This window comes from Pelodiscus sinensis, chromosome 2 (genome assembly GCF_052426305.1).
Source record: "Pelodiscus sinensis isolate ZL-2025 chromosome 2, ASM5242630v1, whole genome shotgun sequence".
In the NCBI taxonomy this organism is placed as follows: Eukaryota; Metazoa; Chordata; order Testudines; family Trionychidae; genus Pelodiscus; species Pelodiscus sinensis.
Window position 1 is genome coordinate 195,678,531 of NC_143053.1, and position 24,838 is coordinate 195,703,368.

A 24,838-nucleotide genomic window follows, 5' to 3' on the forward strand; every position below is an offset into this window, starting at 1 on the left:
CCCTGAACCCCTCCTGGTTCCATTCCTTTAACCAGCACATTCTTTCCAAACCCTTTACTAGGACATTTATCTGTCACTGGGTGCCTTGCCTGTGAAGTGCCTGCATTGGACATCTGCCCCCACACTTAGAAAACAAGTTGTGACATGTAGCCCAACCTCCCTTTTCCCCTCACCATAATACTCTTCCCTGACATCCATTGTGGGGAAGGTGAAAAAACTCCTTTAGCAGCAAAAGGGTGTTGCTGGACAGGGCCGGCCTACAACATTTTGGCACCTATGACCCCTCACTTGGGCCAAAACTTTGAAAGGTCTCAATTCTCTGGGTTCTAATGGTTCCATCCCACAGTCTGGCACCTGAGGTGGCTGCCTCAGTTCAACTCATGGTAAGGCCAGCCCTCATGAAAAGGAGTGACTAGTGCAATGCCCACAGCAGGTCCTAACTCAACCTTATATTTGTACCTCAAGGGGCGGGAGGGTGAGTGCTGCCTTGCTTGCTGCTTAGAGAAAAGGCTTCTAACATCAAGACTTGCACCTTTTATAACCTTCAACCTTTACATTACCAGAGGATGGTCAGCATTGCCACGCTCACCTCTGGCCACCTTTTTACAGCAGTTTCTGACCTCCTTCTACCCATTCCTCTTCTCCTCCCGGCCCCTGATAAAGCACTACTACCTTCCTCCAGCAAACCTGGGCAATGTTCCCCCATCTCAGGTAAGGTGCAGTCTTTTCAGTAGATTGGTTACTTACAAAAAATTTGGTATATAGAACAATCTTCCTGTCATGTAATTTCATTCTTGTTTAACTCAAGTCTTTAATCATAGGATATCATGAATTTATTGTGATAGATACTTAGAGGCTTGCTATATGCTAAATTATAAGGTTCAAAGTTTTCCTTTATTTCCTATAATTGTTTTCCAGCAGAACCTCAATACGCAGAAAAAAATGGGTAATGGAGAACTGACATAATAGCTTACCTACAACTGTTTATAGATGCCCAGGTGTATATCTAAATCAAGTGTCTGAAATAGTTTTTGTGAGGTATATAATTTACATTAATAGAATGATTTTCTTTTTTTCAGATTTCCTGAAATGCAGTATTTCCAGCAGGAGAGTGTGAGGAAAATTCTTACAGATGTTCTGTTCTGTTATGCTAGAGAAAACGAGCAGTTGCTTTATAAACAGGTAATGAAAATATCATACAGGTGGCATCCATTGAGTCAACATTTTCTATAGAGTTTGACAAATGATTGAACAATAATGCAGGTTTTATTGTATCCAAAGCTGTATCATAGTACTAAAGCAATCAAAGAGCTGCTTGTCAGCTGCATGGTAAGAAAAGTAAGCTCATTCAAGCACATATGCTTCCTCCTCATGATAAGACATTCCTTCAAATTGTCTTCTGTATGATGCCAAATCTCATCTTCCAACTTTTCTGAATGTTTATTGACAACCTTTTTTAAACTAAAAGCTTTTCTGTGCTTAGATGGATAAATTGTGAATATATGCATCATTGTTAATATATATGGGTATGACTACACTACCACCCTAGTTCGAACTAGGGTGGTAATGTAGGCAACCGGAGTTGCAAATGAAGCCCGGGATTTGAATTTCCCGGGCTTCATTTGCATATTGCGGGTGCCGCCATTTTTAAATGTCCGCTAGTGCAGACTCCGTGCCCCGCGATCCACGAGGAGTAACGGTAGTTCACATTACCACCCTAGTTTGAACTAGGGTGGTAGTGCAGACATACCCTATGATACTGAATAACAGTATAAAGAAGTTTAAAGGGTTGATAAGGGATAATCAAGCAGTTCTACCACATACATGACATTTGAAATTCTTCAGTGGTTTCTAAAACATGATGCAGACCTAATGTACATTCTCTGTTTAGTCTTTGACTGTATACTACAGCACCAAAATATCATGCAATATAGTGAAAAGTTTTTACTCCTTTTTATCAATCTATCTATAGCTATAGCTATCTATTTATATTTTAATGAGTTCCATTATATTGCTACACAGAACATGTACCCAAACCAGTATTTACTATTAAATGATAGAAAATATATTTCAACTGTACCAACTGTGCATTTATTTTAGGATGAAAGCTAAGTTCATCATTTGCTCTTAAGGTTTTAAAACAACCATTATGTTTAAATTACTTTAACAAGACTCAAGAACAGTAGTGAAAGAAACATAGAAATAAAAATATTTTGTTTACTTTCAAGTAACTTAATGTAGTATGCTGAGACTAAGAAATGAGTTATGATGGACAAGGACTAAACTGTACACAAAATGTCAGTAGACAGAAAATGATTTATGACAAATTCAGAGTTGATGAGTTACAATTAGTTTTAATATTGTATTCTTATACATGTTCTGGAACCATTCCATCCCTAAGTTAGGAAATGATTTGAGTCTCATGAAAAGATTGGCAAATTTGAGTTCAAGTTGCAAGTTACAAGCACTGTCCTATAGATGGTATTGAAAATCAAATACATAGTTAATAAAAGCAGCGAATATCTATCAGCTGGCTATTTTAAATTTTTGATGGCCTGTGAATAGAGAGCTACCTTATGTCATGGAGAGAAAAAAATTAGATCAGCAAGCCATATTTTTCAGGGCAGTGTTGTGGAAAACACTTGAACAGTACCCAGCCTTCCTTATTTCTAGGCCAGAGTATTTGTGATGAGATGATGAGGGAGAGGAAAGATCACATTCTAGCTAATTTAATGTATCATTTATTAAATAAGAAGTATAATTTCACTCTTTGATATGACTTAAAAGGACTTAATTACCCCTGTTCATGTTTAAAATCCTTTAGATTCCTCACAGAGAAAAAATACCTTGCTACGTAAGGCTTGAATATTTAGCTAGATCAAATTAAAAAAAAACACCCTGAGTTTCATCACAAGCTGTTAAAGCTATTATTTTGTACTAGGTGACACCCCGTTTAACATAGACCATATTGTTAATAGTTATGGGATTTTATTGAATTAATGAGACTGTTATCATGTAGTAGAGTGTCTTGCTGAGTTAATTGAAACTGCAGAGATTATATAAATGGTATTAATGAACTTTGACTGCCTGATGCCTCAGCTTTAATAAAGACTGCTTGGTGGGCTAAATGAACATAGGCAGATAAAAGAACAGGTTCAATTTTGCGAGCCTACAGGCTGTTGGCAAAGAGAACTTCTTTTTACCTCTGTTTTTGACTGGTGTCACTTCAACATCGCAGTAATTTCAGAAGAAGATTGTCACAAGAGTAAATGGAGGGGTAAAGGTCAGAAAATAAAAGGAATTGGATGATGAAAAATGACTAATATCTATGACAAGTGTTCAGTTCAGGAGCCAAGAATTGTGGTGCTGTTCCAAAGTCACAAAATGGTCAACTAATCTTTCTCTTTTGTCCCTTTTTTTTCTTCACGGAGAGATGTTTTTCTACTCCCATCACTGCTTCTTGTTTTCAAGATCTCCATTTTTGAATAAACAATGTCTCCACAAAACTAGCATCTATAATGACTATTTTTTCTTTGTATTCTTGGCTTCCTGCCTAGAGATGACTCTCTCTTTCAAAACCTTGTCAATACTGTGTCATAGTTGACAAAAAGTGCTGCATATATGGAGAGGTCAGCATATCATTTTTGGTCTCTCTTGATTCTATCAAATACCTGTCCAGGGTCATCCACTCCTTTATGACCTACAGCCTTGCTTATTTAATTTTGTATCTACGAATGAAGCCACACATCCAAAAATAGCTTGAGCTGATACAAAACATAGCACTGGTCTGCTTAGCATTTTGGGTTGCCATTAACACATAACTCAATTGTTCCATGCTGGCAACTAAGTGAACTACAATATCTAGTACAGTGTGTTTTGGCCTGATATTCAAAGTCTTCCATGGGACTGGCCCTAGCTACCTCTGAGAGACCCTCTGCCTTGGTGATCATGATCTCCCATGACCTCGACATTCCTTGATACATAATGGGTGATATTGTCAACTGCATGCATACGTTTTTACAGGAGCTAGCCCTCAATTCTGAAAGTCAGTCCTTTAAGAAATTGGTATAATAGTTTTTAAATCTAAATACAAATTATGCACCTTTCAGTTTCTGCGCACCAGATATCTACATATACACAGACATAAACAAGCAGACAAAAATCTTTTACCTTAATGAAGTTATTTCTCCAAAAGGCCATTGTGGAAGAGAGAGCGAGCTTGTTGTTGTTAGTTCCAGCTTTAAATATTTAGGAAATACCTGGAGTCTATAGTGACTAGGTCTGTAGAACACTAGCTAGATTGCAGATTTCTAAGGTCTGGAAGTCTGTTACACCTCATCACTTATAAAAGTGGCCAAATTCACTGCTTTAAATTGAAACTATTATTGCATTAATTAAACATTTCAGTCACAATATTAGCAAAGTTTTACAATACTTTCTTACACGGAGCAATTTATATGTTTCTACAGTATTCGTGTGTGTGTAACCTGTTGTCTTTGTAGTAGGTTTCATTGTGTTTTTTGTCCAATGCAAGGTAAGGGTCTGTTTGACTAGCAAAATATACTTCTGTGTCCAGTCATAGTAATGGGTGAATAGAAATTTGCAAGCAGTATTAGAGATTTTTAAAATTTAAACATCAGTGGATCTTTGATTTTCTGAAAAGCCTCAGTATGTAGAGAAGTACAGAGTGAGTGTGTTTATTTTTCATAAAATATGTAAAGCAAATTATCATTATCTTCAAAAGTCTGTACAAATTTTGGTGCCAAAATTCTGGCTCTAGTTAATTGAAGAGAAATAGAATAATTAAGCTAAGCCATTAGGTCAGCCATTGTTCGCTCATAATTGTCTTTATCAATATAATGTTGAAATATATCAATTTGTATTTCATTCCTAGAAATGCAATGTTTCTGGTTTTCTTATAAAAACTGAGACTGTATTATGAAGTCAGTGTTTTGCCATTGATGGCAAGTGTCATAAAATTATATGAATTCTGTCAACCCTTTTATTAACACTAAAAAGTTCTAATAAACTGTTGATGTACTATACAAAAATATGTATATATAATACACTAGTGGCTTCTACTACCAAAGCCAAAAAGCTCTAAATGTTTAAAGTGCTCTTTTAACTAAAGGATCAGAGGTGTCTTTTTGAAATCCTGATATTTTATCTCCCATTTGCTTTGTTACAGTTTTATGTTGGATAGTCACTTTATGATTCTGCTTTATTCAAAAGTTAGTATGCTATAATATTTGGAAATTGTGTGCTATGCTGGGCTCTTATCTTCTATAACTAATTCTACCTTATGTCATTTTATATTCTTACTCAGTAGTTTGTTCGTGTAATATTTTGGTAGTTTGTGTTAGACAATCATATAATTGGCAGCATCATTTTTCTTACACAGTTTTAATATGTATGAGTGGTAGAGCATTTAGAAAATAGTAGGTTTTATATTCATGCTTCACTTTGAGTAGGTGGAAAGTCAATAAAAATTACAGCCTATATAGCTTGCAGTTTATCTTAGAATTTTGGCCGTTTTATCTACCTCCGTCTCTGGACCTCTCAAAAGTTTCTCTTGTCTTTTCTACTTTTATGCTGCAGGTCCCAACCTCTCTTCCAAACCCAGTGGTGTTAACTAGTGATCTTATCACAAATCTTGCCATTTTTGATATTTTTATTAAGGCATCAATTCCTGCTGCAGAAGGGATCCATTTTGTGGTTTCAGTCTCCATGTGGTTGAACTAGCTGTCTCACCCCTCCATTCACATGAATTTCCTCATGTTGTGTCAGGGAGCTGGAATGGCAGTTTAGTTGAAGAGGTCAGGAAGGTGATTTGTGGTCCTACTTGTTAGGTCAGTGGTCACCAACCAGCAGATAGGGGATCTACCTGTAGATCTTGGAGCCTCTGACAGGTGATCTTGACTGGTTTGGCCGGGGAGCTATGGTACTTTAATTGTCACTTCACTCGCTGTCCTGCTGCTCCTGTCCTCTGCCTTGGAGTTGCCAACCTGGGAGCCTTCTGCCTGCTGAGCTGGGTGTGGGAGGGAGAAACAGGGGAGCACTCCTCCCCTCACCCCTGTACTCTACCTTCACACACAGAGCCTGCTTAACCCACTGCTCCACCACCCAGAAGCCATCTCAGTTAAATGGTGGCCAGCCAGAGTCTGCTTCCTGAACCCCTGTCTGAGCCCTGAACCACCGCCTACACTCAACCTCCTGCACCAGACGGGAGTCCCCCTGCACCTAAATTCCTCCTAGAGCTTACACCCTGAACCCTCTTCTGGACCCCAAACCCGTGCCCTGGGCTAAGCCAGGAACCCCTCCCACACTCCGAACCCCTTGGCCCAAGACTAGAGCCTGCACCCAAACCCCTACCCCAGCCTGGTGAAAGTGAATGAGGATGGGGGAGGCCCCAGAGAAGGGGTGGAGCAGGGGCAGAGCCTCTTAGAAGGGGCAGGAAGGAAGCGCGGCGAAGGCATTTGGATTTGAGCTAGATCTTACATTGCACTTAAATTAAAAAAGTGATCTTGTGGTTAAAAAGGTTGGAGACCACTGTGTTAGATACTCTCCTGATTGGCATGCAAAAAATCTGAATACACTTCAGGAATTTTTAGGGAACTTAACACTGAATATCCAGTTCTTAGTATCCCGTTGTCCCTGAAAAAAGAATGGTAGGTTAATTGTTTAAGTGAGCTGCATGAAAATACAGTAAGAAACATATTTATGAAATTATACCTTTGAATACTTTCAATGTGTGTTTGGGTGTCTAAGTGAACCAGTACCACATGATATTTTCTCTCACGCTGTATCTGATTTTGCAGAGGATTTCATTTTTTTTCTTTTAAAAATTAAGGCTAGGATCTTCAAAGGGACCTAAGAGAGTTAAGGCTTCTTTGAAGAACCATTTTGATGCCCTAAGTGTTCTGATTGTTGGGGGTAAAAAGCCTTTCAGATGTAACCTCAATACAATAGAAATGGAGGCAGAAGCAATAATTTGGGAGAAGTAGGCTTTGCCTTTTTAGTCTCTTTAGTGAGGTGTAATTTCTTCAGACAAGTGATAACAATTCAAAATTTCAATCTACTACCTCGTTTTGCAGTATATTCAATACAAAACATTCATTTTATTTGAGATTGTGAGAGGAATTCGAATAGGGCACCATCACAGGTTTGACCCCAGATGTTCTTGACTCTGAGTTTTTTGGGTTTTGCAGTATTGATGTCAAACATCATAAATGGAGCAATAGTAAAGTTTTGCCATGGATTGCCTTGTAAAGGTTTTATACTTCTCTTTGTATAAATCTTTCAGCATAAACATGATGAAGATACTTTAAAAAAACCCTTTCGTTCTAGTCTCTATAGGCATGGATATCTCATTTTCTATTTCCCCAGTGGGCTGGCTTTGTTTTTTCCAAAGGCTACTGAGATCCCAGTTTGGGAACATTATTAGATAAAAGTCAGTTTAGTTTTCATAATTTGTCCTTATTGCAGATCTTGATATTGTAGCTCATGATTGTAATTATCGTAAATAAAATTCACATTTATGAACATAGACCTTGGAGTAACTGCCAGGTGCAGGCAATGTCTTCCATTGCCAAATTGTTGTCTGTTATGTTAGGAAAAGGGAGAATAGCTTACTTCCTGTATTTTATAGGAGAATAAACACTTTGATTTAATCAACCCATTGATTATTAATCAAGTCCAGGAATGTAAATTTTCTTTTTGTTCTGCTACTGGTGGTAGTAATGTTATTGGCTCCTGGATACTGAGGTAGAGCATTACTATACTGGTGCATGAATGAAACATTTGATTGTACATTTTTTATTTTAATGTTTAGGGTATGCACGAACTTTTAGCGCCTATTGTCTTTATCCTGCATTGTGACCACCAGGCTTTTTTACACGCGAGCGAAGCTGCTCAGCCAAGGTAAGTATTGCATATTTATCCATGTAATATAGATATTGACACATTTTCCCACATTATTGTAGAGTGAAGAATTAAGCTGTATCTTTTGGAGAATTAACATTTTGGCTTTAAAAAGAATCCAAATAGAACTGCTGGTTAAGTTTTCTTTAATTAGTTTTCTGTTTTTTCTCATGATTCAAAGATTAATCTTTGAGGTGTATTAATTGCTCCCATGCTTCCATCAACATCAAAAGTAACTCCTGGAAGGGCTTTTTGGAGAACTAATTCTTACATTTTAGTCAGTGAAAAAAGAGAAGGACCACCTAGAGAAGAAGTATCAACTTATCAGCTTTACATATACTATTTTCAGTGAATTGTACAACACCCAGACGTTCTTCAATCTCTGTCAATGAAGAGAAGAGGCAGACTGGAGAAGTCTAGCTCAGAATGGATACATTCTTTATCTATATTTTCTTCTCCTACCTTCGTATAATCACTATAGAGAAAATTGCAATGATTAATAATGCTTTCATCCCATACAAGATTTTTAATAGCTTTATTATGTGACCGTCATTTAACTTTAAAGTAATATTATGTTCAGGCATTGTTTCTGTGTTACATGAAGATAATGGGAACATAAATATTACAACACACATGATTATTCCTCAACCAAATTCAAATGCTTTCCATTCTCTCTGTCCACGAATAGAGCTTTTACTTGTTTTTTAACAAGTTGCCTGCTTGAATCACTTAGTCTAATGCAGCCATATTTTGCAGTTGTCTTACTACATTTACTTTTGGAACCCAGTTACATTAATATCATTTCATTACCCCTATTATAACTTAACCTCTCTTAGCAATGCTCAGCAAGATTGTCTAAGGTCACTGTTAGCATTGGGATGGGAGGTTTTTAAATGTATTTGTTTTCATTTGGTGTCTTTCTTCAGAAATTCTGAAGTTGCATTATAAGATGCGCTTCAGCAGAAAGTAAGCTTGCAGGATGCTCAGAATAATCATGTAATATGCATCCCATTCTATCTCCACTGAAAAGGGAGCTAGGCAGCAAAGTAGATGGATAAGAGGTACTGTCACTGATTAATTGCTGTTAAAATACAGTAAAAATAGAAGCTATTAAAACAAAATAAATTAATGTTTTGATATTGCATATTTGACCGGTAACCGTATTTTTTTTTTGTTTTGGACAAACAGTGATAGATTGTGCAGTAATCAATTAGTCTAGATCAAGCATATTCAAATAATACATTGTGACATTCAGTAATTTGTTATTTGGAATAATTAGATGGTTACTTCATTGTAGCTCAGACAAGGCAGCTAATTTGTTTTTGATCTTTATAGAAAGAAAGACTTCATTTGTTCAGTGGAGTTACTCTTTTTAATTAAAAAGGCTAGTTTTTCTCATTTGCACTTTATATAAAGTTGGCTTATAAATACATCATAGCACATGGAGAACATTGACCAAAAATAAATATTCAAATATTGATTGTTCCCTGTTGGCTGTTTCAGTGAGGAAATGAAAGCTCTTTTGAACCCTGAATATCTGGAACATGATGCCTAGTAAGTTTTAAGAATTTCCTGTTGTATTTACATTTACTTTACTGTTGTGGCCAATTTATTATTTAACATTTATTTTAAATTTCTGGTTTTTCTCCTCAGTGCAATGTTCACGCATCTAATGGAAACTGCAGAATATTGGTTTTCAACTTCTGAACATGACAGTCAGAAGGTAAATTTTGTTGTATAAATAGATATTTATAGTAATTGTAATTGAACGTGCTTTAGGCAGCAAAATGAAATAAGTTGACATTAATAGTCATCTCCTTAATTAATTTAAAAATACATTATTTGTAGGTTTCCTGAGTATCCTTCTAGGTAGTAATTCCTTGTTGGTTACCACACTTGTAGAAAGCTGTCTAGTTGATTGCTCATGTAGATTGAAGGATAACATTGTAATTGTAAATCAGTTTACAATTTGATGTGTAATCATATGTTCAGCAGCTGTTTGTCTTGAGTTCGTCCTGAGCAGAGACTTCTCTCTTTTTGAATATTTGTTGCCTTAACTTTCTTCTAGTGACAATGATGTGTTCATGTATTTAGGAAGAATTGAGTGTGCAAAATGGGATGTGGTGGTACTCTATGTGAGAAATGCTATGTGAGAAATGGCATTACCTGATTTGAGTCACTGATAACTCAAAAGAAAATTGAATGCTAAAGGATCAATGTCCTAGAAAAACACCAAAAGCCACTAGGGAATAGGATGACTGTCTCCTTACACATCTCTCTACAATATGGAGGGGGGCAAAAGCTGTGGGATCATAGGAGATTTCAGCACAGCCCCCTCTCTCTACCCCATCTCCAAAAGGGCTGAAAGAAAATACTTTATTCCAATCATGGACCATGACTGTCTGTACTCCTTCCCCACTCCATACTTCCTGGTGGTAAAGATGGTCTACCAAAAGAAGAGATGGGCAATCATGGACAGCCCCCAAGGAAAAAACGCCAAGAAACTAGACTCACTCAGAAGAGTACAGTTGGGAGAGGCTAACCTCCAAGTCATCCTTGGCTACTCTGATTTCAGCATATGGTGGGCCATGACTAAGTTTGAGGATGTACTCCCAGAGAATTCCAGAAAGGAGTTCAGACTTCTCCTGGAAGAGGGAACAGCGGTAAACATCCATTAAGGGGGATGCTTACTGGTAAACTGGTTAACCATTTACATCCCTATAAAGTGGGTGAATAACTGGCTAGATAACCATTCCCAGAGAGTAAATTATCAGTGGTTCACAGTCCTGCTGGAAGAGCATAAACAAGTGGGGTTATGCAGGGATAACTTTTGGGACTGGTTCTGTTTAATATTTTCATCAACAATTTAGATAATGGCATATAAAAAATACAGATGATATAAAGTTCGCAGATTATACCAAGCTGGGAGGGATAGCAAGTGCTTTCAAGGATAGGGTCATAATTCAAAATGATCTGAACAAACAGGAGAAATGGTCTGAGGTAAATAGGATGAAGTCCAATAAAGACAAATGCAAAGTACCCCTCTTAGGAAGGAACAATCAGTTACACACATACAGAATTGGAAGTGATTGTCTAGGAAGGGAGTACTACAGAAAGGGACCTAGGGGCTATAGCGGACCACAAGCTAAATACGAGTCAACAGTGAGAGACTTTTGGAAAAAAGCAGTATCATTCTGGGATGCATCTACAGGATTGTTGTGAAGAAGACACAAGAAGTAATTCTTCTGCTCTACTCTGTGCTGTTTAGGCCTCATCTGGACTATTGTGTCCCAGTTCTGAGCACTACATTTCAGGAAAGATGTGGACAAATTGGAGAAGGTCCAGAGAGCAACAAAAATTATGAAAGGTCTAGAAAACATGACCTATGAAGGAAGACTGAAAGAATTGGGCTTGTTTAGTTTGGAAAAGAGAAGACTGAGCGGGGACAAGATAGCAGTTTTCCAGCAGTTTTCTAGTACTAAATGATGTTATTCTCCTTAATCTCTGATGATGGAATAAGAAGCAATGGGCTTAAATTGCAGCAAGGGAGGTTTAGGTTGGACATTAGGAAAAAATTCCTAACAATCAGGGTGGTTAAAAACTGGAATAAATTCTAGGGAGGTTGTGGAATTTCCATTGTTGGAGATATTAAGAGCAGGTTGGATAGGCATCTATGAGGAATGAACTAGACAGTGCTTTGTTCCGCTGTGAGGGTAGTGGACTGGATTGTGACTTCCCTTCCTGTTCTAATAGTCTATTATTCTGTGGTCTTGCCACATGAGACTGTTCACAGTTTACAGCATCTTTAATAACTCCTCCTTGTCCTACTTTACCAAGTGTCTGCATGGCTTCATGAAAATATCTTCATGATACATGTTTCCAAAATTGAACTATTATCCTTGGACAAGATGGTCATGCTCAAGCAAACTGTGTTCTCTCCTAAGTTCCCTCTAAGCAGTGCAGCCAGGTGGCTTTGCAGTTGTGTAACAAGTCCTGCTTAGCATGACTGCACAGAACACTGCCCATTGGCCCTAGCACGGAGCTGATGCAGCAGACCTGCTATGGCACCCAATGACTTGCCTCTCCCCCTGGCCATGGCTCCCAATCAGTAGCTGCCCCAGCACTGCTGCTGCCAAGGGGACATGCGCCCCTTCCCTGACCCCCATCTCAGCCTAGCATGGACCTGCCCTGGCTTGCCAACAGGCGCCCCTCCTCTTGCCCCAAGCTGCTGATGAGAGAGAGAGGGCTAGGAGTACTCCTCTCTCCCTGGGGCAGCCTGTACCCTCAACTCCTCATTCTTAGCCCTTCTCCAGAACCCAAAACCTAAGCCAGAACACTCATCCTGTGTTCCTAACTGTCAGGGTGGTCAAATATTGGAATAAATTGCCAAGGGAGGTGGTGGAATCTCCCTCTCTGGAGATATTTAAGAACAGGTTAGATAGACATCTGTCAGGGATGGTGTAGGTGGAGCTTGGTCCTGCCTTGAGGGCGGGGGGCTGGACTCGATGACCTCTCGAGGTCCCTTCCAGTCCTATTATTCTATGATTCTATGATCCTGCACCCCAGCCCTAAGCACTGTCCCATACCGCAACCCCTTGGCGCCACCCATGTCCGTGTGCAGAATGACTTTTATTATGTGATGTATCACCTCCATCCATATAGGGGCAGATAACAAAATCATTCCACACATGGACATTTTTACCATCTCAACTCAGTCTTCCTATTCCCTTCACTATCAGTAGTAACACAGCAGTCTCCTTTTCTTCTTCCCCCCCGCCACTCCTTCAGCCACAGCTACTTATCTCCACAATATTGTGAGTGTACCGCTGCTTGAATTCCACTTTGCTTAATTCCTAATCCATGCCTTGATCTCCTCTCTTCTTAACTATTGAATTCTTTGATACCCCTCTTCCTCTATGGTTTCTGCTATTCATACTTAAGATTTATAATTTTCTGTATATTTTGATCACACATATAAAAATAGGCTATATCATTTCATACTCAGCTCCATTTAATTTTTTATTCATTTCAAAATCTGGTTTAAACATTTCCAGGACCTTGATAAATTCCCCCCATTCTATCTGTTTTAACTCGTTTTTCATACTTTTACCTGTGCATCCTTTGCTCATGCAGCATAGGCTTTATACAATTTTATTATATACAATATAATATATTATATTCCTCATTATACAATAAAATTCCTGGATCTTCTGCCCTAATGGACTCTGTTTCTTTTCAAACCTATGTTGTCCTCTCCTCCTCCCCCCCCCCCCCCCCCCCCCCCCCGCTTTATATTTGGCTCTTAGAATCAAAGAATCATGGAGCTGGAAGAGACCTCAGAAGGTCATCAAGTCTAGCCCCCTGCCCAAAGCAGGACCACTCCCAACTAAATCAACCCAGCCAGGGCTTTGGCAAGCTGAGACTTAAAAGTCTCTAGGGATGGAGTTTCCACCACCTCCTTAGGTAACCGATTCCAGTGCTTCACCACCCTCCCAGTGAAATAGTTTTTCCTAATATCCAACTTAGACCTCTCCCACTGTAACTTGAGACCATTGCTCCTTGTTTTGTCATCTGTCACTACTGGAACAGCCATTCTCCAGCCTCTTTGGAACCTCCCTTCAGGAAGTTGAAGGCTGCTATCAAATCCCCCCTCACTCTTCTCTTCTGTAGACTAAACAAACCCAAATCCCTCAGTCTGTCCTCATAGGTCATGCGCTCCAGCCCCCTAATCATTTTGGTCACCCTCCGCTGGACTCTCTCCAATGCGTCCACATCCTTTCTGTAGCGGGGGGGCCCAGAACTGGACATAATACTCCAGATGTGGCCTCTCCAAAGCTGAATAAAGGGGAATAATCACTTCTCTGGATCTGCTGGCAATGCTCCTCCTAATGCAGCCTAATATGCCATTAGCCCTCTTGGCTACAAGGGCACACTGTTGACTCATATCCAGCTTCTCATCCACTGTAATCCCCAGGTCTTTCTCTGCAGAACTGCTACTTAGTCATTCGGTCCCCAGCCTGTAACAATGCTTAGGATTCTTCTGTCCCAAATGCAGGACTCTACACTTGTCCTTGTTGAACCTCATCTGATTTCTTTTGGCCCAATCCTCTAATCTGTCCAGGTCACTCTGGACCCTATCCCTGCCCTCCAGTGTATCTACCTCTCCCCCTTAGCTTAGTGTCATTTGCGAACTTGCTGAGGGTGCAATCCATCCCCTCATCCAGGTCATTAATAAAGATGTTGAACCAAACCGGTCCTAGAACAGATCCTTGGGGCACTCCACAAGAAACCGACCACCAACTTGATATCAAGCCATTGATCACTACCCCTTGGGCCCGACAGTCTAGCCAGATTTATATTCATCTTACAGTCCATGTATTCAATCCATATTCCCTTAACTTGCTGGCAAGAATATTGTAGGAGACCATATTAAAAGCTTGCTAAAGTCAAGGTATATCACATCCACTGACTTCCCCATATCCGCAGAGCCAGTTACCTCATCATAGAAGCTAATCAGATTAGTCCGGCACGACTTGCCCTTCGTGAATCCATGTTGACTATTCCTGATCATTTTCCCCTCTTCCAAGTGCTTCAAAATGGATTCCTTGAGGATCCCCTCCATGATTTTTCCGGGGACTGAGGTAAGGCTGACTGGTCTGTTGTTCCCTGGATTGTCCTTCTTCCCTTTTTTAAAGATGGGCACTACATTTTCCTTTTTCCAATCATCCGGGATCTCTTCTGATCTCTACAATGTTTTCAAAGATAATGGCCAAAGGCTCCGCAATGACATTTGCCAACTCCCTCAGTACCCTCGGATGCATTCAGACTGGGCCCATGGATTTGTGTATGTTTAGCTTTTTTAAATAGTTCCTAACTTGTTCTTTCCCCACCAAGGACTGTCTACCTCCTTCCCATACTGTGTTGCCTAGTGCATTTGTCTGGGAGCTGACCTTTTCCATGAAGACAGAGGCAAAGAAAGCATTGAGTACTTCAGCTTTTCCCACATCATCTGTCACTAGGTTACCTCCCTCATCCAATAAGGGCCCCTCACCTTCTCTGATTACCCTCTTGTTGCTAACATGCTTGAAGAACCTTTCTTGTTATCCTTCACATCCCTTGCTAGCTGCAATTCCAATTGTGCTTTCGCCTTCCTGATAAGTCCCCTGCATTCTCGAGCAACATATTTATACTCCTCCCTAGTCATCCGTCCAAGTTTCTGCTTCTTGTAAGCTTCCTTTTTGTGTTTAAGCTCACCAAGGATGTCCCCGGTAAGCCCATCTGGTTGCCTACCATATTTGCTGTTCTTGTTGTGCATTGGGATGATTTCTTCCTGTGTTTTTAATAAGGCTTCTTTAAAATACTGCCAGCTCTCCTGGACTCTTAATTTCTTTCTTACTGGATTATGTGTTTAACTCCCTGGAGTGATTTGGGACAGTTTGTATGAAAGACATGATGTGAAACGTCATGGGATGTATGACCCAAATCCATTATTAAATCACTTCTGTGATACATATACTCCAGATTTGGGTTTACTCGCTGCACTTCAGTTTTCTCCAGACCTCAAAAAGATGATCAGAAGTTTGGAATTCATCAGACCAAACACTTGTTCTTAGATGCCTTAGACCTATATTTATAAATGTAAATAAAGGGGTGGTGTTCACCCAGAGCTTCCATGAAAGCTCCTGTTTTTATTTAGATGTCTCAGGCTACGTCTAGACTGCAAGCCTCTTTTGAAAGAGGCTTTTTCGAAAGATACTTTCGAAAATGCCTCTCTTGAAAAAGAGCGTTCAGACTACAACCAGTACTTTCGAAAGAGCAAGCCGCTTTTTCAAAAGAGAACACCCAGGCGGTCTGGATGCTCTCTTTCGAAAAAGCACAGTTTGCATTACATAGCACCTTTTTTCGAAAGAGCACTTTTGGAAAAAAAGCATTCTTCCTTGTAAAACGAGGTTTTTCACAGTCTAAAAAACTGCTGCATTCTTTCGAAAGAATGCTGCAGCAGTCTAGACACAGGGGAAGTTTTTTTTCAAAAAAACCCTGTAGTCTATACACGCCCTCATTATAGCCTTAGACATATATCCTTAGGCACCCAGTATGAACATTTAGACCTCTGTTAGCTAGGGCCAATATGCTACTTACCTAAATATGAAATTTTAAATAATTACCTGTAATTCAGGTAAAACATTGTTATACATTTTATGAACTCATTACATAGTCATTTTTATTCTAACTGATGCTGTGACACATGTCTCTTTGTCACCAACTGTTCAGAACTCAGCTTATTAAACATTTAATTGTTCCAAGTTCTTTGTAAAACTAGTGAAGTTTGAGGTGGAATTTTACATTGAAACTAGCTAAGCCAATCTAGAGATTTATGATGCTTGGATAGAAGGTAAAGGTCTACATTGCCTTTTCCGTGAAGCTGGTATAAATAATTAACAATACAAAACATATGGATTAATATCTAGTTGCGGATGGTTTTGTTTTTTATAAAACGTATAATCTGTAACAGCCCTCTGTCTTTTACAATAATGACTTTGAGGGCTGGCTATGTAATAAAGTGTGAAACTTCACAAATGAGGTAGAAGAAGCATGTGCTATGAGATATGTGTTAAATTTTATAGCCTCTAACAGTTGGTTCCATTATTCCCAATTGCCATTACAGGAGCTTCTTCAGCTACTGCATTCCCTAGTGGTTAATGAGAGAAATCTGTCTGCATTTTGTATTTGTACGTTGTCCTAGTACTTTCCTCCACCTAACACAAATATTCATTAATTACAATGATTTACAATTATATATACATTTATACCAGCCCTCTCAGTTTGTCTCATTCATTTTAGGGCATATTTGTGTGGCATGGGTTGGAGATGTTCTTCCTTATGCTTGATCTAAAATGTTGCTATTATATTTGTATAATATAGATATTCATGTGTTCTTATAGCTTCTACATTGCATATAGCACATTTCTGGACTCCCTGTGCTATCTGCCTGTTTTGTCTTTTTATGGTGCCTCTTTATTTGGGAGTTAGTGTTTGTGATTCAAGTTAACAGAAGATGGCTTGCATGAAATATTTTCCAAAAATTAGCAGTTAATGACACCAGTTTTCATTTTATGAAGCTTCTTCTTTGGGGTTCGCAAGGTAACTTAAAAATAGGAGTATGGAGTTTGACACAACAAACAGTACACCTATCTTTTCTACTTTTGAGACAGACATGATAAGTTCATTGCCAGTGAACATTTTGACTGGTGATAGTGCTTTAAATTTCAGCACCTTTCTGTTGGAATTAGTTCCTCCACATCAGCTGCATGATTTTCTCATTGTCATAAATATGTTGGAACAATTGCTACATGTATAGTCATTTTGTTAGTGGGACTAAAAGAAAAAGCACACCAAATATATTTTAAACATTTTGCCCATTCAGCTCAAAACACACATCAAACCTGGGCGTGTGCATGGTCAGTGTATTGCTATATAACCAAATGCAAGTTCTGTTAAACCACATATTCTGTCATGCTTTTCAGATTAAGATGCACGTTGCATTTCTGTTAGTTCAATTAATGTCTTTGATATTAGAAATTAACCATTAGCTAACATCATGGTTAATTGCTTGGATACTGATGCCTAGCCAGGACATGCATACTTTCTACTTATCCCTATCTATTGAAAACTCATGCCATTTGATGTATTTAGCCTCGGTGATGAAGTACTTAGTCAGCAATATGTCACTGTTACATTATGTCGAGGTCCACAGAAAGTGCAAGTGAAGAATGTCTCTCTGTTTTGGCACACTTTCTTAATAGCCTTGATTATTTGAAATAGACTTTTGATACTCAAAGCCTTGTTATAGCTTGATTTTGATAGAGCTGAACATGCAAAGCCTGGCTTCTGACTTCACAAGGGCTCGTTTGTGCTTACTGTTAAATCTGGGCACAAATGTTAGCATTTTGCTATCTAACTGTTGTACATTCTGTGCAAATGCAGTGAAGTAGTTGGAAATCTAAATGTAGTAATATACATCTGTAATCAAAGTTTTAATAATGACTTAATGTCTCTGGTAGGATGAATGTATGCAGAGACTAGACTGAAAAAGCAAGATCCTCAGCTGGTGTATGCTGGCATGCGTCAATTGAATTTGATAGGGTTGTTGTAGGCATCCTTCGATCCCGAAGGATCATGGGTTTGCGCTCCTGTTGTACTGATTTGAGCAGCGACTTCTGTGGCTGTGCAATCCAATCCGGGAATGGCAGTCCTTTCCGCACTGTGAGCAGCAGTAGGCAGATGTCACTCTGGTATCACAGGCATGGATCATCCTGAGGGCTCTCTTGTCTTCCACTTCCTTCACCAAAGTAGTTTCATACATAGCAAGAGCTTCCTTCATTCCCTGTTTCCAGGCATACTTGTCTAAGGCGAGCGAATGCCAGGTGTTCGCACTGATAGAGAGAGCACTGAGGTCACGCTTGCATGTGTCCTTATAGCGCAATTTAGGTCGCCCTCTTTCCAGCCTCTTTCCAGACGCCAGTTTGCCAAAGAGAAGGTCTTTCGGTATTCAGCCATCCAACATACGTGAGACGTGGCGAAGCCAGTGCATATACCTCTGTTTGAGAAGAGTGAACATGGAGACGGTGCCTGCCCTCTCAAGCACTGCGCCTTTGGGGATCTTGTCCTGCCATGAGATACCGAGTATACGCCTAAGGCAGTGCATATGAAATGTGTTTGATAGGGTTATGCTGATGTGATACCAACTGCAGATATGGCCTGTGTGTTTAGTGCATGTAATACAGATTGAAACTCCTTGATCTGGCACTGTTGGGAACTGACTGACGCCACACCAGGAAACTTGTTGGACCAATGAAGGTCAATGGCAGCTTCACAGATGGTGGCAGCAGAGAGACTGCATAGATTGAACAGGGAGTAGGAGGACACTCGAGGAAAGAGACAGAGTGGCTGTGGAGCCCTGTGGCTGGGGGCATAGAGCCCATGGATCACTCTGGGAGCAGTTGCTGATCACAGGCTTTTTTCCATGGATGCTTCATGCGCCAGCCCAGGAACACCCACACAGATGCCGGACCACAAATGTTGCCACATGAAGGAAGTCTGGAATATAGAGATCCAACCTGTAGATGTGTTTTGTCTAGGTCGTCTTACCTATTTAAATGTGTTACACAAAGACATGAGTTGCCTAACTGGTTTCAGAGGTCAATGGAGGTGTTTATGCAGGAAGTCGGTAAGACGGGAATGAATTATTCCTGAGTGAAAGTGAGGGGTTTTGTGGGATTATTTTTGGTATTTCAAACAGAGATAATAAACAAATATTCCTTTACCAGGTTTTTTTGGCATTACAATTTTAATATATAACTAATGAAATTATAGAAATGTTCTCAAATAGAAGAAGGAAGTGAGCGTGGAGAAAGGAAAGCTAGGCAAGCATGGCGGAAAGAAAGCTGGCCAATCTCATGACCTGTTTATGAAAGACTAGTGAGCAAGGAAGGAGTCTTCCTATAATTAGTGGTGGGGATATTTATCCCACTTTCTCCATTCACAGCATACACTTGCCATGGCTTTTCAGGTGTAGACAGTTACACTTACTAAGCCCTCTCCTTATCTCACTGCCTCTCTGAGCTGCTATGGCTTATTCATGCTTGTTCTCCATCAGCCCAAGAGGGTTTTCAGCTGACTCTAACCCATAACAGCTGTAGGTTCTGATCACCTTTGTCTTTATTCAGAGGATGAATGACTCATTTTTTCTGCTTGTGGATGAAGCAGTACTAGGCCTACAGTGGACCTGTAGTGCTGGGCCCACATGCAGAAGGGGCACTGGTGCCCAGATTGAGAGCCTGAACCCTCTCCACCACTCTCTGCCCCAAGGTCTGCCACTACTCAACCTCTTCCCACTGAGGCCCTGCAAATTGATTGCTCCTGTCTGCTCCCTCCTCATCTGTTTCCTGCTCTCTCACTGCTATGTGAGCGGCAGCTCGGGTATTAAGGGAAATAGGCCAAGATGGGGTGGAGCTTTGGGGTGAGCCTGAGGGTGTAGCAACCAAGCAGAGGTGGGGCTTAAGGAAGAAATAGTAGGCAGGACTTGGAGGAAAGAGGCTGAGTGGATGTGGGGCTTCAAGGCAGAGCAGGAGTGGGGCCCACATTAATCTGGAATTAGGGAGTTGCTGGTCTCTGAAATTCAGTTTAATACCACTTGATGGTATTAAGCCACCCTGAGAAATCAAGGTGGAACAGCGGTTTCCTGTCAGTGCAAGTCAGGAGCAGACGTTCTGTGTGGTAATCTGATGGGTAGACTTGGGGAAGGGGAAAGACGCAGTAGCATAAATGCAGAATAGAAGAAGGTGGTGCTTTTTGTGTGTTCATTATGAACCTGTTTGTTCAATGATTGGTGAGAAAAGATGGCCCTGAGTTTGTGGCCAGGTACATTCCTGCCTTCTGAAATGAACTCTGATTGACAAGAAACCGCATATCAAATAAAAGTAGATTACTAATAGCACAAACAGAGTTTGGTGAAATTATTTGTAGCAAACAGTTCATATGATGTATATATCCTTCTCTTCTCTGTGAGCTGACAGATCCAAACGTGATTTTTTACAAATTTGTTTTTGAAGTTATTGGACTAATTAGTCTAAACTAATTAGTCTGTGGATTAACCTTTGTATTAGATTGGTCACCCAAATTATGTGGCTATATTGCAAGTATGTTTCTCTCTCTTTTCTGGAATGTTGGATATCACCAGACAAGACACTTGTTAAATTAATGAATTCTAAGAAGTTTCAAGCTTACTGCCCGTAGTTGAACCCTCATGTTTTCTTGTAACCCTAGTACTACTGATCGTCTTTCCCTATCCCCTTTCCTGTAAATAGCTTTTGGAGCTACTTATACTGTTCTTAACCCAGATTCTCCCAAACAAACCCCTCTTCTTGGCATCCCGTTCGTTGCCATTCTCATTCTAAAGCCTCTTCATCAGTAATACCAGAACAAGGGTGGGAACTGTTGCTAAGAGAATCTTCTGTGGGAATTCTTTATCCTACAATCACCTATCCTAACTGGAAACATATCATAGTGCCATTCTGACCCCAAACACTATTATAGTATCTTTAAGGGGCAGACACAGACACTTATGTGCAGTGAGAACTAAGCTTCCTGCCAGTCAACCCTGTTGGCCTAATTCAAACTCTGATTCAGTGACTGACGGACTAGTCATAATACTTTTCTATAATGCTGTATTGCCATCAATCAAAGAATCTCAATGTTTTAAAATTTAGCTTGAAAAATGCCCTATGACAAAGGTAGATTTTATGGATGAGCGAATTGAGGCACATTTGGGATCTGCATGTCATTGGAAGTCTGACACACATATGAATAAATCCCTGATGTCCCAGTTTCTAACTCTTCTATTCTTATCCACAAGACTGTTCTTAATCTCCAAATTTTTATGTAAAATATTTTTACCTCTTTCTTTTTGAATAGAGTATTAATTATATTAGTCTCCTGTTAAGAAATTTCCTTTGTGAGTTAAACCTTCTTTTATTCATCCCACTCGTTTTCAGTAATGTTGGAACACTAATTACAAAAATCTGAAACAAAAAACAAGACTAAGTAGCACTTTAAAGACTAACAAGATGGTTTATTAGGTGATGAGCTTTCGTGGGACAGACCCACCTCTTCAGATCAAATAGTGGAAGAAAATTGTCACAACCATATATACCAAAGGATACAATTAAAAAAAATGAACACATATGAAAAGGAAAATCAAATTTCAGAACAGAATGAGGATGGGGGGGGTGAAGGTAAATGTCTGTGAGCTAATGATATTAGAGGTGATAATTGGGGAAGCTATCTTTGTAATGGGTAAGATAATGTCTTTGTTTAAACTTAGGCGTAAAGTGTCGAATTTAAGCATGAATGACAGTTCAGAGGATTCTTTTTCAAGTGGGTCTTACAAGGTCTTTGAAGCAGGATGCAGGTAATCAAGCTGTTGAGACAATGTCCTTTCTGGTTGAAATGGCAAGAAACTGTTTTTTCTTTGTGATCCTGTCTGATATCTGTTTTGTGGGCATTGATCCTTTGGCGAAGTGTCTGAGACGTTTGTCCAATGTACATAGCGGACAGACACTTTTGGCACATGATAGCATACATTATATTTCTGGATGAGCAGGAATACGTGTTCTTGATCTTATAACTCACTTGGTTAGGTCCAATAATGGTATCAGCAGAGTGAATATGTGGACAAAGCTGGCAACGGGGTTTGTTGCAAGGGAAGGTACCAGGGTTGGTATTAGTGTGGTATGTCCTGTGGTTGTTGGTAAGAATCATCTTGAGGTTAGGTGGTTGTCTATAGGAAACTATGGGTCTGTCTCCTAGAGCCTCTTGGAGTTTAGTATCCTGTTCCAGTATAGGCTGTAGTTTATTGATAATGTGTTGGACAGGTTTAAGTTGGGGGCTGTTGGTGATGACAAGTGGTGTTCTATTGTTGGTTTTCTTGGGTCTGTCTTGAAGTAGATGGTTTCTAGGTATTCGTCTGGCTCTTTCAATTTGCTTTTTTATTTCTCCAGGTGGGTAGTTGAGGTTTATAAATGCTTGGTAGAGATCCTGAAGTTTCTGGTCTCTGTCAGTGGGATTACAGCAGATGCGGTTGTATCGAAGGGCTTGGCAATAGGGATCGTATGGTGTGTTCTGTTTCTATCTTTATTCTACAAAAATCTGGTGATTTATAATAAGTATTCTATTCTGATTTTCAATAATCTCTCCCTGGTATTATACATAGATTTAAATCTATTAAATAAAGCCATCATTCTCTTTCTAGCCTCCACACAAGAATAACTAGCCTTAGGAAAAGAGGAATAATTGCAACTTTCTAAAGATATGACTCTGCCTCATCTTCCTGGTTGCTGTAACTGTTTATAATCCTTACAGTGTTCAGCGATCAAACCAACGTATCATGATTTGCTGATATCAGCTTATTCAAAGATATTAATCCCAGGAAATCTTCCATTCTTAAATTGGTGCTCCTGCATTTGGACATGAGGGAAATTTTATAGTGTTTAGAAGTTGTGAATTGTTAGTGAAACGTTACAAAGTATTTGGAATCCTGACTTCCCCAGTTTTCCATTTGTTCTAGGCATACATGCCAAGCTTCCAGTGTGTGTGAGGATGCTCCCTTTCACTCCGCAGATCCCTCCCAACTCTACCCAGTCCCCAAGGTGCCACCCCCATCCTGCCTCTTCCTGTCTTCTCCCCTGAGTGTTCATGCTCTCCCTCTGCCTCCCTGCCTACTCCAGCAGTGCCTCCAGCATGCCAAGGAATAGCTGATTGCAGCAGGTGGGTGGTGCTCAGGGATCAGGGAAGGTGATGATCAGCAAGGCTGCCACCAGAGGAGGTATATGGCAGAGGGGGAGGTGCTGACAAGGGAACTATCAATGGGAGCTAAGTGCACACCATTTTTCCATGGTTGTTCCAGCCCTAAAGCACTCATGGAATCAGCACCTATGGCTCTAAGCTCATTGCAGTATCATTTACATGCAGTACTTCAAAACTTTCTCTTAAAAAAAACTTTCTCTTGTTTCCATTTTGCTCCATTGTTGTCCTATGCTATTTGTATTGATAGGTATAAGAGTTTTCAACTTGCACAGCTCATAGGTAATTACCTCTATTGTGTTTAGAATTGAATGTGTTTAGGTTTTTTTTTTTTTTTTTTTTTTTTAGCACAGTTACATCTTCCAGAATGGAGAAGCTGCCCATTAACATCAACACCTTTACTGATTATAGTTGACTACATTTCTGACAGAAAAGCATGACTTCTGAGTTCTGTGCCTCCAGGAGCACATTGATACACAAAATAGGTCCCTGTGCTTTGACATCTTCAAAATTCCCAGACTGAATGGATTGATTAGTACAGTCAACCTCTGGAACTCCTAGCCAGAGGATGTGGTGAAGGTTAGGACTTTAACAGGGTTCAAAAAAGAGCTAGATTTATTCATGAATGTTTGGTCTATCAATGGCAATTAGCCAGGATGGGTAGGAATGGGGTCCCTAGTCTCTGTTTGTCTGGAAATGGGTGACAGGAAAGGGTTCACATGATTATTACCTGTTGTGTTCCCTCCATCTGGGACATCTGGTCTTGTCCACTGTTGGCAGACAGGATACTGGGCAAGATGGACTATTGGTCTGACCCAGGATAGCTGTTCTTATGTTCATCTGATTACACTGAACTTTTTGATGCCATTGGTGTTTCAAGATGCCAGTCTAGTGAAACTGAACACTGCTATTTAGGGTTGCCAGCTGTCTAATCACAAAAACCCAAGCACCTTTGCTCCACCCACTACTTCCTCTAGGTCTCACCCCTTCTCTGATTCTCCTCCCCACTTCCTCCATCACTTTCTCTCCCCAACCTTACTCACTGTCACTGGCCTGGGGCAGGATGTTCAGGTGAGGGAGAGGGTGTGGGTTCTGGGCTGGGGGCATAGGGTTCAAGTGTTGGAGGCAGGGCTTTCAGACTGAGCCTGTGGCAGGCAGGTTGGGTTGCAGGAGGGGATGCAGAAGAAACATTTTGGTACCAACACACACCCCACAGATAACAGGAACATACCAACCCAGGTTCAGGACAGGGTCTATCCTGAAAGCATGCTAGATAGTGATCAAACCTCAGTGTACAAGGTAATGGGGTGGGTCTAGGTACGTTAGAGGGTGTTAACCTGATGCATCAGAAGTGATGTGTAATTTGTTTGTGCCTGTGTATAAAAGTATACTGCAAAGAGTTGACTTTGTCCAGTTGAGGGGGCAGTGTCTCATTCCAGGTACTGACTGACTCATTCCTGTCCATTGTCAAGAGTTAAAAATGTGCAGTGGTTCAGTAGAGACTGCTGACAACTATTATTGTATTTGACAATAAACTGGCCTGCTGCCTTCAATCCTT

At 40.0% G+C, this 24,838-nt stretch overlaps 1 protein-coding gene across 7 annotated transcripts in view; it reads left to right on the forward strand.

Annotated features, from left to right (window-relative positions):
- Positions 1-24,838, forward strand: part of TBC1D5 (TBC1 domain family member 5) — a 525,247-nt gene that overhangs the window by 302,284 nt on the left and 198,125 nt on the right. For all 7 annotated transcript variants that reach the window (XM_089776643.1, XM_075922103.2, XM_075922104.2 and 4 more), the window contains 4 exons: positions 1,080-1,182; positions 7,832-7,920; positions 9,424-9,474; positions 9,574-9,643. In XM_089776643.1, coding sequence (XP_089632769.1) covers positions 1,080-1,182; positions 7,832-7,920; positions 9,424-9,474; positions 9,574-9,643 — 313 coding nt within the window. The remainder of the gene's footprint in view (positions 1-1,079; positions 1,183-7,831; positions 7,921-9,423; positions 9,475-9,573; positions 9,644-24,838) is intronic.